The sequence below is a fragment of the Hippocampus bargibanti genome, linkage group LG01 (genome assembly GCF_051943395.1).
Source record: "Hippocampus bargibanti isolate YZ-2025 linkage group LG01, ASM5194339v1, whole genome shotgun sequence".
NCBI lineage: Eukaryota > Metazoa > Chordata > Actinopteri > Syngnathiformes > Syngnathidae > Hippocampus > Hippocampus bargibanti.
The window spans coordinates 30,421,273-30,438,787 of NC_142734.1; the positions used below are offsets into that span (position 1 = coordinate 30,421,273).

Below are 17,515 nucleotides of genomic sequence, written 5' to 3' on the forward strand. Positions count from 1 at the left end.
ACGTTCAAAACCTGTTCCGGACTTCCTGTGTGGCCCCTGCAACCCTAATGAGGATAAAGTGGCGTGGAAAATGGATGGATGGACATTTTCAAAAGCAGTAATTGTTTTCTGTACTCACGTAACACAGCCATGCGTGAATTTGTTGCTAGTGATCCAATTCTGGCTTAAAATTGGCACAAAAACTATTAAAATTTAACCCACTGAAAATGAAAAGTGTTTCTTTGATAGACATCTCACCAAAAGACAAGGCTGAAGATCCTAAGAATGACCTAATCTGTTATCCACAGGCCATTAACTCAAAACAATAAATACATACATAAAAACGACATTTAATGATTTCACTGAAAATATTGTTGGTCATGGATTAATTTTCTAAATAGTTCCCTGAGCTGACTATTATACCATTAAACAACTGAAAGATATCACTTGAGCAAACTACTTTTGTCAGAAAATAAAATGCAGCCTACATTAATAGCCGTCGTCTTATTTTTTTGCGCTACAATAACATTCACAAGCATACACAAGAGATATATAAAAATTATTTCCGGAATTGTGAAAGCAAGTTAGATATTTAGCTCTCGAGGTGGAGAAACAATTTGACAAAGGTCATCGTTTGCTTATTCGTGACATATTGTGTTTGTGTTTAGTGACCAACGGAGGGCGCCCTGCAACGAAAATACCCGAGGGCGGAGTTAATCGAGTCTACAGTGCGCATGCGTCGTACGTTCGGCGTCCTTTCGTCCATCTCAACCTGACCGCGGATCTCCATTCAGCCTCCCGAAGCACTCGCCGACCCAGCCGCTTATCCACCATCCCTCCGTCCATTCATTCATCCTTCCTGCGCAAGTGTAAAGATGCTGGCGTGTACAGAGATGATCACAATGTGTTTGCAGTCGGCCAAGCGGCAACACCTCAGCATACAGCAGCAGCAGCAGGAGTGTGATCACAACCATAACCGCACTGCATCGCTTTTCCACGATGTAAGTGCACTTTTGTGCTCCTTTTTGTGTTTTCATGTGCTCGTCAAGGTCACAATTTGCAGATAAAAATGTCAAAGGAAGGAGAATGTGGAGGGAGGGCGGAGTTGTGTGCGTCTATCATCATCATGCTGCAAATCCATCTGACAACATTCATGTGCATCTGATGTACAGTAGTCCCGTTATGTAACCAAGGTGTGTGTTGGCTTCTCGTTCACGATGTTTTAGGATGAAAAAAAGAATCATATGATTGGTCATGGTACCTTGATGTGCTCGAGGTGCCAATATAAAACAGTGTTTGAGGTCCTGCCGACTTCTTTTACCCACGCATGCATGGGGGGGGGACAAGCGCACTGGACTCCAGAGCCGAGATTTGAACCTCCGAATCTCAGAACTGTGACGTATTGGTGCTCCCCACGCCGTCAGTGTGCTGTATATAAAACAAACCTTTTCTCGTTAATCTGGTGAACAATTCATAAATCATTTTAGCAAGAACAAAAGAAATCAAGAATGTTCTGTTGACGTGTATCTTATAAAGGCATACGAAATTAAAATCGCTGGAATATTTTTCTTCAATTAGTGCCTGTGACACGCAGGAGGCTTTTTGTCGAATATGCTAACTCTGTTCCTATTTGTGCCTCCTAATTACACTGCTCCACTGTGTTCTGCCGAAGCTACACGCTCATTAGTAAAGTCTGGCAGCAATTTCGTGTTTCCCCTGATTCGACTTGAAGCCCCAGTTGTTGATTTTAATGAACTCAAGAGTCGTACGGGGTTTATACCGCAACACCTTGAAGAAATGTCTTCCACACTCATTTCTCCTGAGGCTGATTCAGTCGTGGTTCCTTGATGCTTCCGTACTCTCTCCATTGATGCTTCTGCGTTTTTTTTTTGTCTGCAATATGACTCAGTCATGGTGCAACAAGGAGAAATAATATCTTGGTGTTTGGACTTAATGAATTGGAAGTGTGCAGTGTACACATCTGCAGACATAAATATGTCACTAATACTACCGGGATTGACGTGTGAAAGTCAGTATTAATGTTATAGAGTATAGACTGTCGGAATATACCGGTACAAAGAACAAAACAGTACTTTCATTGTAGTTGTTGCTGTAGGCCGAGGGTGTCAAAATCATTTTTTTCCTCCGGCCACATCGTAGTTATGGTTTCCTCTCAGGGCGGTTATGTATTCGGGGAAACCATTAGAATGTTTAATCCCTTTTACATGTTACATACACAGTACAACAAAGTAATGAAGAACTAGTTTTCAAATTTGAAGTAAAAAATAATGACTGTTACTGTGGTTTACATGGGACAATTTGAAATTTTAATTCGGAATTTAGCAATTTCAAAGTGTGGTAGATTTTTTTTTCATCAACGAGACGAGATGTTCATGATTTCAATATATTCCCAAATTATTTCTTTATTTTAAATATATATCACTGTTTCCTTTATCCATATCTCTAACGCACTCTTCTCTTTGTTGCAGATATTTCGCCGGGCGGACAAAAACGGTGAGTAAGCGACATAGCAGGTAATTCGTTTGCCCTCTTGTTTTGATGTTCATTAAAGGACAACCGACATCACTTTTTTGTTTCCTAACTGACGTCAGAAAAACATTTTATAGCATCTAAAATACCCAAAACACGCAGTATGATATTTTTAGTCAAATGCAAAACACCAATAAAAATGACTTAAAGTGTCCAAAATCTGCAAAAAAAATGAACCGGGAAGTGGCTAGTTTGAGAAGGTCCCGCCCCCTTGTTCGTGTGTCACCCCAAGACGTCTTGCCTTGCTGGATAATCAAAACAATGGCTTCAGATTCTGAGAATATGCTTGATTCAAATAGTTCTGAAGAGGAAAGCATACATGTTTGCAATCGATTAAATAATTTATTCCGTGCTATTTTGAGGCAATGGGGGGATGGGGTGTAGCACCAAAAAAGAGGCAGAAAATGGCGACAAAGCTCCGTGTAAGGAATTAATCAGCTCGTTTCTACAGGCTGATTAATTCATTACACGGAGCTTTGTCGCCCTCTTCTGCCTCTTTTTGGTGCAACACGAAATTTTCAGACCAAACAAGTACAGCAAAATGCATTGACGTGATGGAAGGACTGCTACAATGTGTCCTTTTTTCAGTCAGGGGCGTTCCTTCAGTGACGTAGGGTGAGTACTCGTCACCAACTCAAAAACAAGACTTCCGGAATTTTCAGCGCAAGTCTTAAAACGTAAAATATAGCTATATGCAGTGGAATCTTTGTAAAATACGCTCATAGAAGTCATTTGAAGCCATTTTACAAATTATGGACACAACTTCTCCGGAGACGTCGGTTGTCCTTTAAGGCTGCTTGCTGATTTTTTTTTCAATCTGCCAAGGTTTCTTGATAAAAAAACAGACAGATGTGCTCACACTTCCACCCTTAACATATCTCAGGCTCTTTTATTTATAGAAAAAAAATAAACTCCTAAAATGGATAGCAAATCCTTCCTTGGCAGCAGCGATGGGCCACAACAACAGCACTGACAAAAAGGGAAATGTTTTCCAACTTTATTTTCTATTCATGTTTGGAATTCCATGTAATCACATGCAAAATGGTAAATGGGTGAGTGTTTTGTGCATTTAATCTTCTCGGGAGGATATGTTACATAAGACCCCCCTGTTAATCGAGCTGCATTGTTGTGATGAGCTGCTCACATTCTCGACTTGAGGGGATCTTCAGCTGGTTCGGCGGATTTGCTGAAGAAATCATGGATGAGCTGTTTTTATTCTGGCACACACACACTATACATAATTATCCAACAATGCTAAATTCAGAAGGTTGAATTTAAAATAAAGACACATTCAAACTTCAATAAGGACGATTTCAACACATTAAGGTTGTGAAGTCATTTCGTCACAGATGCGCGAAGCATCTAAACTTGCACCACTGATGACAGTTGTCCAAAAAAAAATCAGCTGAATTCACTTTTCAGAAAATGATTTTGGCTTCTCTTGGGCAGCTTCAGTACATGACACATTTCTGTGAAACCTCAAGTCTGTTTCCTCATCTCGCCCTCGCCGGTTTCCCTGCTGTGTGGGAACAGAGAGGAGAATAACGAAGAGAGAGCGGTCGCTCATTTTGTGTGAGCTATCTTGAATTCGCAGCTTATATGCACACCGTCTGCGAGGAGTTGAAAAGGAAGATGGATGCCTTCTTTTCTCTCAAGTTGGCACAGAGTGGGCTGGCCGTCATTCGCAAGGAGCAGGCTACATTTGCTACCTAAGGAGGAGGTGTTTTGATCGGCACACTGCGCAGTAATCTTGTTGCTGGCACCTGCATTTTCGAGCTAAAACATCGGTTGGAACCTTCTGTTCGCCTACCAAGTATTTTGTGGCAGTCAGAGGAGAGAAAAACAAATCAGAAGTTTTAGTCTCATCCTTCTTAACGAACTGCGTGACTAATGCATTTATTCAAAATGGTAGTCATGCTAAGTGTGGGGGAGATGTTAAAAAAAGCTCGCCTAATTCATCATCTTTTCAGTATTTCAGTTTAAAGGACAACCGACGTCTCCGGACAAGTTGTGTCCATAATTTGTAAAATGGCTTCAAATGACTTCTACTGAGCGTATTTTACAAAGATTCCTCCACATATAGCTATATTTTACGTTTTAAGACTCGTGTGGAATATTCCGGAAGTCTTGTTTTTGAGTTGGTGACGAGTCCGTACGTGATGTCACTGAAGGAATGCCCCCTGACCGAAAAAAAGGACACATTGTAGCAGTCCTTGCATCACGTTAATGCTTGTTTGGTCTGAAAACCTCGTGTTGCGCCAGAAGAGGGCGTCCAAGCTCCATATGAGGAATTTATCAGCCTGTGGAAACACAATACACTGTCATGTCTACAAGAGCTCGCCATTTTCTTCTGCCTCTTTTTGGGTGAGACATTTACCCCCAATGTTGCCTCAAAATGGCACGGAATAAATTCTTTAATCGATTGCAAACATGTATGTTTTCCTCTTCAGAACTATTTGAATCATATTCATAACTGGATGTGTAACAAGAAAGCATATTCTCCGAATCTGAAGCCATTGTTTTGATTTTGCAGCAATGCAAGACGTCTTGGCGTGACGTCACAAACTTGGGGTGGGACTTTCTGAAAATGCCCAATTCGCAGCTCAATTTTTTTGCAGATTTTGGACACTAAGTCATTTTTATTGGTGTTTTACATTTGAATAAAAATATAATACTGCATGTTTTTGGTATTTTAGATGCTATAAAACGTTTTTATGATGTCAGTTTAGAAACAAAAAAGTGATGGCGATTGTCCTTTAAAGTTAAATCATCCTTCAAGAAAATGCTCCAAAGCACTTGCGGTCATTTCCTGTCAAATTGCACTTCCATTTGAGCTTAGAATGTTCTCTATTGTAGACATTTTTGGCAAAGTCAATCATGGACAATCATTATTTGGTGAGACTGGCATTGCAGTAACTGTTGTTTTTTTTTTGTTTTTGTTTTTTGTATTATACTGCTGTTTTTTCTTGTCTGTATTATAATCACTTCGAGCATTTGGCCTGTCAAAAGTGTTCCGTAAAAAGTACTTGCGGGCACTGGGAATATAAAACTGACATCGTCCCAAGTATGGATTTTTTTTTAAGTGGGAGGGGATTGTCAATAAGGGCATCTCGCATAAAAACGGTGCAAAACAAATCCTGCGCTTGACATGATGTGTTCGCAATTGCATTTGTGTCAAATTTTCAACACGTTTTGGCCAATTTCGCCCAGGCCAACTGCTATTCAGCTTAGCTGAAAAAGCAAACTTTTTCAAACTTACATAGAGAAAATAAAATGCCTTTTATAGTTTCTTTTTTTATGACACCACAGTTTGCTTGACCATCTCCTTCACTCCATTAGAACATTGTACAATTTTTATTATTAGTGCTGGGTTGTAAACTGCAAGATTTCCCCTTGCAGATGATGTTGCTGCAAGATCTCCCCTTGCACATGATGATGTTGGTCACGCATATAACGTAGTTTAGCCAGCAAGTGATATTCATTATAGACTCTCGCATTTTCTTTACTATTTATTCCCACTGGCCAAGCCGACCTGGATTTTTCCTGAATGTGTCCACTAAGGAGTTTTTTTTTTCGTGATATTGTCACATCCTTGTGTGCTTTCAGATGACGGGAAGCTGTCCTTGGAGGAGTTCCAATCATACTTCAGTGACGGGGTCCTCACAGACGATCAGATGCAGGAGCTTTATCGCTCTATCGACAGACAGAATGCAGAGTGAGCTCATCTTGCGTCTTTTAGCCCGCCTGGCTGGCTCCTCCGTTTTCATTTTATCAAGATTATGTCCATGTTACACATAAGCATCCCTACTTGCGTCTCAAGCCAAATTTAAAGTTTGCTTGGAGTATGGGATCATTGAGGCTTTGTGAAGCACTTTTGATTCACGATGACTTCAATCTTTTCGGGTAGCATGATTTGGTAAACAACTGTCCACGGGAGGTATTTTAATCAGTTCCAATATTTTATTGATTTTGTTTTGTCCTGGATCTTAATCAGCTGTGCAGGTGTCCCCAATAAGGTGTCTGCTCTTTTTTTTAAAACAGATACTGTACATCACAGGTGTCAAAGTCAAGGCCCGCGGGCCAAATCCGGCCCGCCACATCATTTTTTTCGGTCCGCGAAAGCAAATCAAACTTGTTAAATTCCATGTTGATTGCTAAAATCTGAGCCAAAATTTCATATTTTTGGATGTCAACCACAATAAAAGTCATTATTCTTGACTTCAGATTTGAAAACGAATTATTCATTAATTTGCTGTGTGCTCTATATGTAATATTTGAAGGGATTTAAACATTCTAATGGGTTCCCCAAATTCATAACGGCCCTCGAGAGGAAACCATAACTACAATGTGGCCCGCGGCAAAAAATCACTTTGACACCCCTGCTGTACATGATATCAGCGAGCACAATTTAAATGCTATTTTGTCTTCTCTGTTGCTCCACAGCAACATGGATATTGATAAACTGTCAGGTAATTTGTATTTACTTATTTTTGTGGTCTTTGTAATCCTGAAAATCTTATTTGACCCTGCGCGTCGGCAGGTTTTCCACAACCCGGCACACTTTAAATACGCACGTCTGCCTTTTTTTCAGAGTACTTCAGTCCACATGTGGGAGAGTACATCAATGTGCTGTCTGCGCTTGAAAAGCTCAATGTGGCTATTTTAAAGGCAATGGATAAAACTAAAGAGGCGAGTGACTTAACCTTTTTGCATGTGTAAATTGTGCTTACTGCATGGATGACAGGAATACAGAATTATGCTATTTAATATGCCTCAGTATTCAACAAGACATGTGTAAACTTAACAAGTAAAACATCACTGCAGTTGACCTTATTTTTTTTCTTTTGAGCGCTTTATCAGACCTATTTTTAGCTCCTTGTTGTCATGTCAATTCATTTAAAATCGAAAAAAAAACGTCACACCTTAACTCCTCCCCCAAGTTCAGAGCTCATCAAAAAGCATTTACTTCAGGCTTCCTTGACATTGACATCTCACCATGTCAACATTTATGAGTAAATTCCTTGAAGGTTTCTTCAAATGTATTTATAAAATGGTCCAATTACTACTATTAATGACCTATATGTCATGATGCACAAAAAAAGACAACTATTCTGATAGAACTTTTTTTATTCTCCAGAAATACTTCACTGTGCAGGCTGCACAAATTGCCCATAAGAAAATCTTATGTAGTACCCATTTACGCCGAGCGTGTTCATATGAACACAGATAAGCATGTTCATATGAACACAGATAAATTAATTTTCAAATGCATTAATGTTATTTCTTGCCACATTAATTATTAAGTATATATAATGATATTATTGTTAATCATATACTTTGTTTGAACCTATTTGATACTGTTTTGATTTTATTTTGATTTTTTTAATGAATTTATCTGCGTTCATTTCCATCCATTGATTTTCTGTCTTGCCGTCATATGAGTTCCAGGTAAACAGGAGTCAACTTCATTTGACTTTGAGACAAACGCAGAGTAAAAACGGATGGCACATAAAGACAAACAGCCATTCATACTCATAGTGTCGTCAACAGGCAATTTAAAGTCTACAATTAACCAAACATGCATGTTTTTGGAATTTGTGAGAAAGCTGGAGTCCCCACCAAAAAAAACACAAACACGCAATCTCAACAAGGGACGGACCCTAGATTCAAACTGAATGGATGATGAGCCTCATTTGCTAACCACCATATGCTGCTGCATTTAGCATCAAGATGCCAAATAAAATCGGAATATTTCCTTTTTATCCCACCGTGCAGGAGTATCAAGGCTCCTCTGTGCTGGGTCAATTCGTAACACGCTTCCTACTTCGGGAAACCTCCACCCAGCTGCAGTCCCTGCAGTCATCACTAGATTGCGCTATGGAGGCTGTTCACGATCAAAGCTGTACAGGACGAAGGTCTGTGAAGAAGCCAGAGGATCTGCCCATCCAGAGGGTCTCTAAACGACGCATTCAGAAGAACATGTGTCTCTCCCCGACAGACCCTTACTCAGGCATGCTGACCACAGGTGGGTAACCCCGATCGAGATGTTAGATTACATCACAAGTTTCAAAGGCAAGGCCCGGGGGCCAAATCAGGCCCGCCACATCCTTGTATTCGGCCCACCAAAGAAAATCAATCATGTCATGTGAAATGTAAATTTCTCCACTGTGAGACTAATAAAGGTATATCCAATCCAATCCAAGTGCCTTGATGCTTGCTGCAAAAAGAGTTTGACACCCTTGAATTTCAGGGAAAGCGGCAACTAACAGGAATACGTGTTGTGTTTCAGGGGTCAGTGTGGAGTCCGACTACCACTGGGGGGCCCAGGTGGGCCAATTGGAGCAGCTCATAGACAAGCTGGACTGTGAGGTGTGTACGGGAGGCACGGTCGATAGTTTCGGGTGACCTCTGTGCACCTGCCAACCCCAACAACTGTACGAGCAATGAATGGAAATTAGTTTGCATGCTACCACCGCAGTCATGGTATTTTATTACCATATTTTTGGTCTATAATGCGCACCGTAGTATAAGTCATATTACAGTGAGACCTCAACTTACGAACTTAATTGGTTCCCAGACAGTGTGTAAGGCGAAAAGTATCTCAAAAAACATTTTCCCATAGGAAACCATTAAAATGGGAATAATCCGTTCCCGGGTTTCCATAAAACATACTTTTCAACTAAATAAGCCTTAAAACTACACACAACATACCTTATTCTTTGTATAATACATGTGCTATTGTATTGTAATGAAAGAAATACACTGCATTGTATCATAAAGTCACTTTATTTACATTTGTGATGGTCATTTATGGCTTAATGGAATGGCGTTGGAGGTCGAAGGTCAAAGGGAATTGCTGTTTGGAAAGAGGCGCATTACATGAGGACTGTAATTAAAGAAATAAACTGTGCTGTAAAATAAAGTTTTATTGACCTTTTTGATGGTCGTTGATGGCTTATGGAAGGAGAGTCACCTTCCATAAGGACTGTTGGTAACTTAACCTCTGGTGCTGTTCGGTCGTGTGCTTCCGCCGAAGATCACTCTGCCAGCTGTGGTGGGTGTGTATTACGAAAATAGTGCTTATTATAAGGTTTAATTTTCAGAAATTTGACGTTTGTAAGACGAAAAGTTTGTAAGTTAAGGTGTTTGTAAGTTGCGATCTCACTGTATTTGTTATTTAGTTTTTTTTTCTTTTGACTTCAAGATGGTGCCGCGAGAGTGGCTGCCTTTCCAGCAGCTCATGTATTTTGTTTTTCTACTTTCACTCTTTTCATCTTCCTTTCATCACTCTGCTGCTGTGAAATGTAAATGTCTCCACTGCAAGACTAATAAAGGCAAATCCAATCCAAGGCGCACCAGACTATAAGGCGCACCTTCAATGAATGAAAAAAGGGTTCAAAATACAATATCTAAATACTTAAAAATGTTTTCTAAATAAACGGCACACCACATTATAAGGCGCTACAATAGAGGCTGGGATTACACACTACTTCTACAGGGGGAGATGGAGTCGGTGGCTGCTGACAATAGTTGCGAGACCTGTTGTGGCTCAATATAATGCACAAGTGCGTATATGGTGCAGGGTCATTTTTGGAAGAAAATGAAGGCTTTTGGGTGCACTTTGTACACCGGAAAATACGGTATCATTGCCAAGTGCTAAATTTGTTTTTATAGATCTTTTTTTTGTGCATGACTCACTTATTTGTGCTTGCACCTTCAGAGTCCACATCTCGAACCCCTGAAGGAAGACACACTGGCGGGGACGTATAAATCGGTGAGTCATCCTACTATATACTTCTTGCATATATTTCTTTCTACCTTCCAATGACAGCATTGTTGCCGTGGGATATGGCACGCCAACTATAGATAGTTGCCATGGCGCTTCAATTCTTCACTGTACTATGGTTTGACCATCCAGGAACAATATGTCTCTTTAAACAATTTCATAGAGTTGCTTGTTCTGTAGCCACAAAGGGACACACGCCAGTGTCTTATTGTGCCGGTCCCAAGCCCGGATAAATACAGAGGGTTGTGTCAGGAAGGGCATCCCACGTAAAAGCTTGGCCAAAACAAACATGCGAATCAAACCTCTGAAGATGGAGGACACTGATTGTCTAAGGGAAAAGCCTAAAGGAAAAGAAGATGTCAGTAGTAGCATTAGTTCAAAAGCAGCAAAAATGAATCACTCTTGTCAAAAATCAATATTTAAAAATGTTGACCACAAATTTCATTTTCGATTGTTTCACAAAGTGAGTGCGATGCAAAAGGTGATTGATGATTCTGTGGTAGGAGGTCTCCAATTGCCAAGTTATACTAGATGATCCGCAAGGGGAGATCTTGCAGTTCATAAATGCACCTTTTGTGCACCAATCTCCTGCAGACCGCTCTGGGTCCATTTCTTTTAAGACGATGCTAATATGGTTGTTTTGCTTTCTCGCCCCCCCAGAACATCCTCCTGGTCCAAAGACAAATGTCAGTGAAGGAATGCGATGTGGAAAAGTTCCAGCATGCTCTGAAGAACTACACAGAAGCCACCAGTGGACAGCAAAACAACCTGCAGTCAGTCACTTGACGATTTTCCGACCCGGCCGTGATGACTGCAGCTTTTCCCTCACTTGTTTTCCTCCACCTTCTTTTTTTTCTCTCAAGCATTTCTGTCCAGCACTTGCCTAACAGATCATGCTTCATCATGTATGAATTTTGGCAAGATCGTCTCTCCTGGATGAGGTGAGGCGCAAAACCACACATTTTCAAACGTCAACTCTAAAGTGCAATATTACAAATAATTAATTTAAAAAAAAAAAGATATTTTTTTTTTAACAAAGGCAAATCTTCCTTGGGTCTTTTTCTCTTAGCTTCCTGCAATCATCCATCAGTAAGACGTTCCAGCGCTGCGTTATTGACTCGTTGGAGGAACAAGAGATCATCTCTACCATGCTCCTCCCAGGTAATCCAAAACAATGACAAACACTTGAACGGCAATGGTGACCCAGGGTTATGTTAGAAAAAAAAAACCAGAAAAAATGGAACAGCATTTTATCGTCCTTTCTGTCAGTGTTTCCCACCAGAATAGAAAAGCAAAAAATACATGTTTTGGAGCAAATAAATGATCATTTTGGGCCCAATAAAAATGCATTGGGTTATTCAAGACACCCGTGGACTAATTTTAAGGACAACCGACGTCTCCGGACAAGTTGTGTCCATAATTTGTAAAATGGCTTCAAATGACTTCTACTGAGCGTATTTTAAAAAGATTCAATCGCATTTAGCTATATTTTACATTTTAAGACTCGCGCTGAATATTCAGGAAGTCTTGTTTTTGAGTTGGTGACGAGTCCGTACGTGACGTCACGAAAGGAACGCCCCTGACCGAAAAAAAAAAGACACATTGTAGCAGTCCTTCCGTCACGTAAATGTATTTTGCTGTATTGTTTGGTCTGAAAACCTTGTGTTGCACCCAAAAGCCGCCAGAAGAGGGTGTCCAAGCTCCATATAAGGCATTTATCAGCCTGTGGAAACGGAGGTGGCCACAGGAGGTCGCCATTTTGTGCCTCTTTTCTGGTGATCGTTTCTCCCCAATGTTGCCTCAAAATGGCATGGAATAAATTCTTTAATCGATTGCAAACATGTATGCTTTCCTCTTCAGAACTATTTGAATCAGATTCCTAACTGGAGGTGTAACAAGAAAGCATATTCTCCGATTCTGAAGCCATTGTTTTGATTCTCAAGCAATGCAAGACGTTTCGGCGTGACGTCACAAACTGGGGGCGGGACTTTCTGAAAATGCCCAATTCGCAGCTCAATTTTTTGCAGATTTTGGACACTTTGTCATTTTTATTGGTGTTTTGCATTTGAATAAAAATATCATACTGCGTGTTTTGCGTATTTTAGATTCTATAAAACGTTTTTCTGATGTCAGTTAAGAAACAAAAAAGTGACGTTGGTTGTCCTTTAAATAGTGGCAATTACTACAAATGATATTGTTGCCTTTGTCAGCTTCCTGGTGGATTATGAACAACAACTGACGCAGCGACGCTTCTTCAGATCGGCACCAATGGGGAAAAAAAGGGGAAGATGGTTGTTGTTTGTTCTCGCTCTATTCTGTCAATTATGGTTTTCTTTAAAGTGTAATAGGCAGAAGGGATGTGCTTCAAGGATTAAAAAAAAAGAAGAATCATCAGTGCTGATGGTGATGTACTTTTCTTACTCCTGATTTAATAGAGGCACAAACAATTGCAACAGAAAAAAATATTTGCATGATTTCTTAAAGCTATTGTTCTCATTTTACATTTTAAATAGATAAAAGACCAACCAGCCGTCACCCTCCGCTCTCCTTAAAACAGGCTACAACAGAAAGAGAAAATAACATGTGAATTTAATTTCATTTTGTCCTCTATGTGATGATGTTGTGTGCTGTTGTGTCCTTCTCTAGCTCACATATTACTGCAAGTAGGAAAATAAAACTCCTGGTCAAGAGTAGGACTCAATAATGAAGAAAATATGTAACGAGATATGTACAGTATGTGATATGAAACTGTCTGCCTCTATCGAAACTCTGTCACTCTTGCACTTTAGTCAACCGCGACCGACCTGTATTTGTTCAAAGTTATACATTTATCATAGATTGTAAATGTATCTTTAAAAAGAATGTCACTTTAAATAGAATATCAATTGCATAACTAATTCACATGAATATCAAGCGCCAGTATTTTACACTTGGGTGTGTAATCATGCAGACAGAAGACATAGCCAAAAAAGTGTTGTTCATACATTTGGAGCAGCTAGTTTTCTCTATGATGACACAAGACAATAGAAGTCCATCGTGTACAGTTGTCGTGAGTAAGTAGTCCAGTTCAAGATTCAGAAAGTCCAATGTACAGTGTGACAGTTACTACGCATTAAATTTGATAAACAGGCATTCTCACAGTCCATGCATGTTATGTCATTTAAAGACAAGTAACACCCGGGCTGTAACACCCATTCCCCCTAGCAATAATGTGACCTTGGTATGATTATTTGTTATTTGTTTTATGGCATGAAATAAAATAAATGACATGCAAAAAATATTCCAGTGGATGAGACACTTTTTTTATTTTCTTGAAAAGGAGATGCTCCAGGACATCTGAAAATATGACGACTTAATTCATCATGTTTCTCAAAACAAAAATCAACTATTGTTTTATCTTTCACCATGTTCGCGCATTCGATTGGATTGGATTTGCCTTTATTAGTCTCGCATTGGGGAAATTTACATTTCACAGCAGCAAAGTAATCAAAGGAATGAAAGTAGAAAAACAAAATACATGAGCTGCTGGAAAGGCAGCCACTCTCGCGGCGCCGTATTTAAATCAAAAGAAAAAAAACTATAAATAATATGACAACACATAGACAATATGATAACGCAAAGACACAGAGAGTCATTCATTGTTAAGCACTTTCCGTACCCTCTTTGTTACATGAAGCAGTTCTAGATGAAAGAGGGGAGGATCAAAGCGTTAGTGTTCAACATATTATTCTGAATATTTACATACCATAATAATGAATAAATAATTGCCATGTTGTCATTTTGACATCAGCTATGATCGTCAGTTCTGTTCACTGACCTCCGTTTTTTTTGGGCAGACCTGCCACTTCCAATATGGCAGACTCTCTGACGTATGAAGAAAAGGGCGATGCGGTTATTTGCTCTGTTTATGTGCGGGATATATGTCTGTGTAGGGTAACAAGCTCAACGACGCTGTTATTTAGACTGAACTGTATGCTGTGCTGTAATGTTTAAAATGGTATTCTAGGTGACATCACTCTCGGCGATAAAATGAACGCCCTGGCTTCTCTTTTCCCACAATTCAATTCGGCTCTGAAACCCGTGTTTTCCTAAATTTACGGAAAATCTCTTGACGTGATCTTTAACCGTCAGAGTCGACGTGAATTTGATTTTTGTCCTTTCGTATTTGGCTCTTAATCCAAATTGCTGTTGGAAAACCGTGAGTAAAAATGAGGGTTCTTTTCCTTTCTATTTGTAAAGACCGACCGCCTACATTACACTCGAGCATTCAGAAGGCTTGCACTCTGAGCTACATACAGGGAACACGTTTCTCCACCGTTTGCTCAGGGGAAAGTCCCCGGACACAAAGCAGAAAGTGCACCGCGTCGAGCGGCGAACGGCTCGACAGGCTACCTTGAGCGGAGATGTTCATATGGAACTGAGCTTGGCACCGTCGGGTCGTCTTTGTCAAATTCCACAGAAATGCAAGAGTGCATCATTGCGTTGACAGAACGGGGCTTAATCTCCGAATGCTCGTTTTGCTTCAACTACGTATATGGTGAACAATATGCCACATTTCATTTCTAAAATGGACTCGTAGATTCTTACTTTGCGCCACTAGGTGGAAGCACTCAGTCTCGTCAAGAGATCACCAGCCAATTGGGGAAATTTAAAACAATATATTTTTTTGATTGTATTGAATGTATGTACCTTTATTCGTCTCGCAGTGGAGTTTATATTTCACAGCAGCAAAGTTATGAAAGGAAGAGGAAAGTTTTTTTAATGACTAATTCTAATTTTGAAACTATGATTTTAACATTTGGTCTATTTAATACACACAAGTGAAAATGTTGGTTTGTTTTCAACATTTATGTTGAACACGAACACAAAGACAATCATTTCAAGCTAGCCTCACGCACAACAATGACTATGTGGAGTGACATTCTACTCTTAGCAGTTGGGAATTAATTGACTTGTAAATTATAGAAATCAGGTGACAGTTTGTGAATTTAGTAGGCTGATCAGGCAAAACAAATGCGTGAGTATTTACCTTCATCTTTAACGAAGGAAACGCAAAACTTTATTTACTGTCCACGTTTGACAAAACACATGCAAATAAACACTGCGTCAAGCAAAATGTGTAGTAATGATTACCATTAGAGCCGAAAGGTGAGTATAGTTTTTGCTTTTTTCAATGTTGCTGTGCCGATGACCATTTTGTGTTTGGGAGCCTTTGACTGAGTGAGTTGCTTGTTCTGTAGCCACAAAGGCGCATAAGTCTTCTTGTGCCGGTCCCAAGCCCGGATGAATACAGAGGGTTGTGTCAGGAAGGGCATCAGACGTAAAAGCTTGGCCAAAACAAACATGCGGATCACTCCTCTAAAGATGGAGGACACGTATTTGCTGTGGTGGCCCCTTGATGGGAAAAGCCGAAAGGAAAAGAATATGTACATTAAATTACAACTCGTCGTAAGGGTAGGCAGTGGAGGTGGTTCTGTAAAAAGAAATGCAATAAAATGCAAAAGTGGGAGGAGAGTAGTCTGAATTGGGTTCTGGAGCGGTGCCCCACCTCATCCATCGAACTCATTTGCCAGCCGCGAGTCTTTCCAAGTCGAGCGTGCGTCACATCCGCTTGGAACGCTGTGATATAGCGCCCTCTAGCTTCTCCTGCTACGACTGCACTCTGACCAGTGTTTTCTGTTGGCTCGCCCACCCGTATCAGGTGACGCCCTGCGAGGACGACAATTGGCTCTTGTCTCAGACCTTCCCCGAGGTGATTGGTGGAGTGACGAGCACTCTGCACGTGACCTCTACAATGAGCTTCCTCCCACCGAAGTAACTGAAATACGCCATATGCATTTATTAGCAGTGTATACTACTACGTTTTTGTACAGTGGTGTCGTTTTGCTAAACTATGTCTAAATATAGTTAAATTCTCTTTGTTGAAATCGTTTTATTACTTGAATGTTTCTCTTCTTGCGCACGCGTGTCTTCTTATTCAAAATCTTCAATCCAAAAATGCTGTGAATGTTACAATGCATGATGGGAATATGCGAGCGTGTACTCAAGCAGGATTAATTTTAGTTGAAATATATTATAAAATCGCTCATATTTGAATATACTATGTTCATTTTCACGTTATAAATTCATAGGCTCAACATGTTCCAGGAATTCATTGTCTCAACATTTAACTCACCGTCTCAACATTTATTTAAATTCATAGTCTCAACATTTACGTTTAAGGTTAACCTTAGGTGAAAGGTTTACACAATGGTGCTAATTTGCTCACCGAACGGCTATAAAACGATAAAAGCTCAACCCGCATTGAAAAACAATGCACTACATGATATTATTCTGATAAAAAAAACACCCTTCTTTTTGACTGTTGGGAAATACATCAACATACAGGTGATGTATGGAAGTCTGAAAAATAGATAGTAAGAGCATATTTTATTGTTTTTTTAAAGTTATTTTTCAATTGCTCTTATTTTAATCCAAACCCATTTTACAAAATTATGTTCTCGTCCTTTTAAGTACAATTTAATGGTGCTTTATTTTCTATTTTTCCAAAGTTCGGACAGGGTCACAGGTTAGCCCAGTCAGTTCGTATGTCTTCAATCTGTCCTGTCTGTCTCCAGAAGGTGGCAGGGTGGAGGGTCCCCTCCTTTCTATTCTGCACCTGTTTCACTTCACGTAATCAATTTTCACCTGAATTTGGGGACTACATCATCACCTGTTTCTAGAAATTTGGCCAAAGTGCCGATTTTCTTGACCTTCATTGTCCTTGATAATAGTTGCAGTCATATCTGGGTTTGTATTTATTTATGTGGCTTTAGTCTCGTTCATTTTGGCAATATGGTCCTTTGATTGTTTTGATTGTGCTTATTAATTGCGTTTTTCTTGTTTTCCTTGATTTTATGTTCTCTATTTCACGTGCTGTTTACATGTGCTTCAGCTTATATTCGTTCTTATCCTTGCTATTTTCTTTCCAGTGTCTGACGTTGTACTAGCCGTGTCAGTCTCATGACCCTCTTCGATAAATAAATGTTTTTTGTAATGGATTTTGTCAGGGTCTGCATTTGTGGGCTCTTGTTTTGCTGCTCTTGTTCTGGACTGGTCCAGAACCACAACACACAAGACTTATAAGAAATAAAGCTACAATTGCAAGATATAATAAAAAGGTAAGAGTGATGCTTATTTATGCTTAGAATTTCACCAATG

The 17,515-nt window shown here is 39.8% G+C and overlaps 1 protein-coding gene and 2 non-coding genes across 3 annotated transcripts; 2 read left to right on the forward strand and 1 right to left on the reverse strand.

Moving 5' to 3' along the window:
* The first annotated feature begins 662 nt into the window (after window positions 1–662).
* necab3 (N-terminal EF-hand calcium binding protein 3) lies at window positions 663–13,595 on the forward strand. The gene is made up of 12 exons (XM_089010048.1): window positions 663–980; window positions 2,469–2,493; window positions 6,136–6,244; window positions 6,973–6,998; window positions 7,121–7,218; window positions 8,305–8,554; window positions 8,819–8,898; window positions 10,250–10,303; window positions 10,976–11,088; window positions 11,179–11,256; window positions 11,385–11,476; window positions 12,526–13,595. Exons 1-12 carry the CDS (start codon window positions 855–857, stop codon window positions 12,552–12,554), a joined length of 1,080 nt encoding a protein of 359 aa, XP_088866174.1. The 5' UTR covers window positions 663–854; the 3' UTR covers window positions 12,555–13,595.
* A 981-nt stretch (window positions 13,596–14,576) lies between these two features.
* LOC148903862 (RNase MRP) lies at window positions 14,577–14,828 on the forward strand. The gene has a single exon (XR_016117685.1).
* Window positions 14,829–15,818: 990 nt separating this feature from the next.
* LOC148903863 (Nuclear RNase P) lies at window positions 15,819–16,125 on the reverse strand. The gene has a single exon (XR_016117687.1).
* Window positions 16,126–17,515: the final 1,390 nt, after the last annotated feature.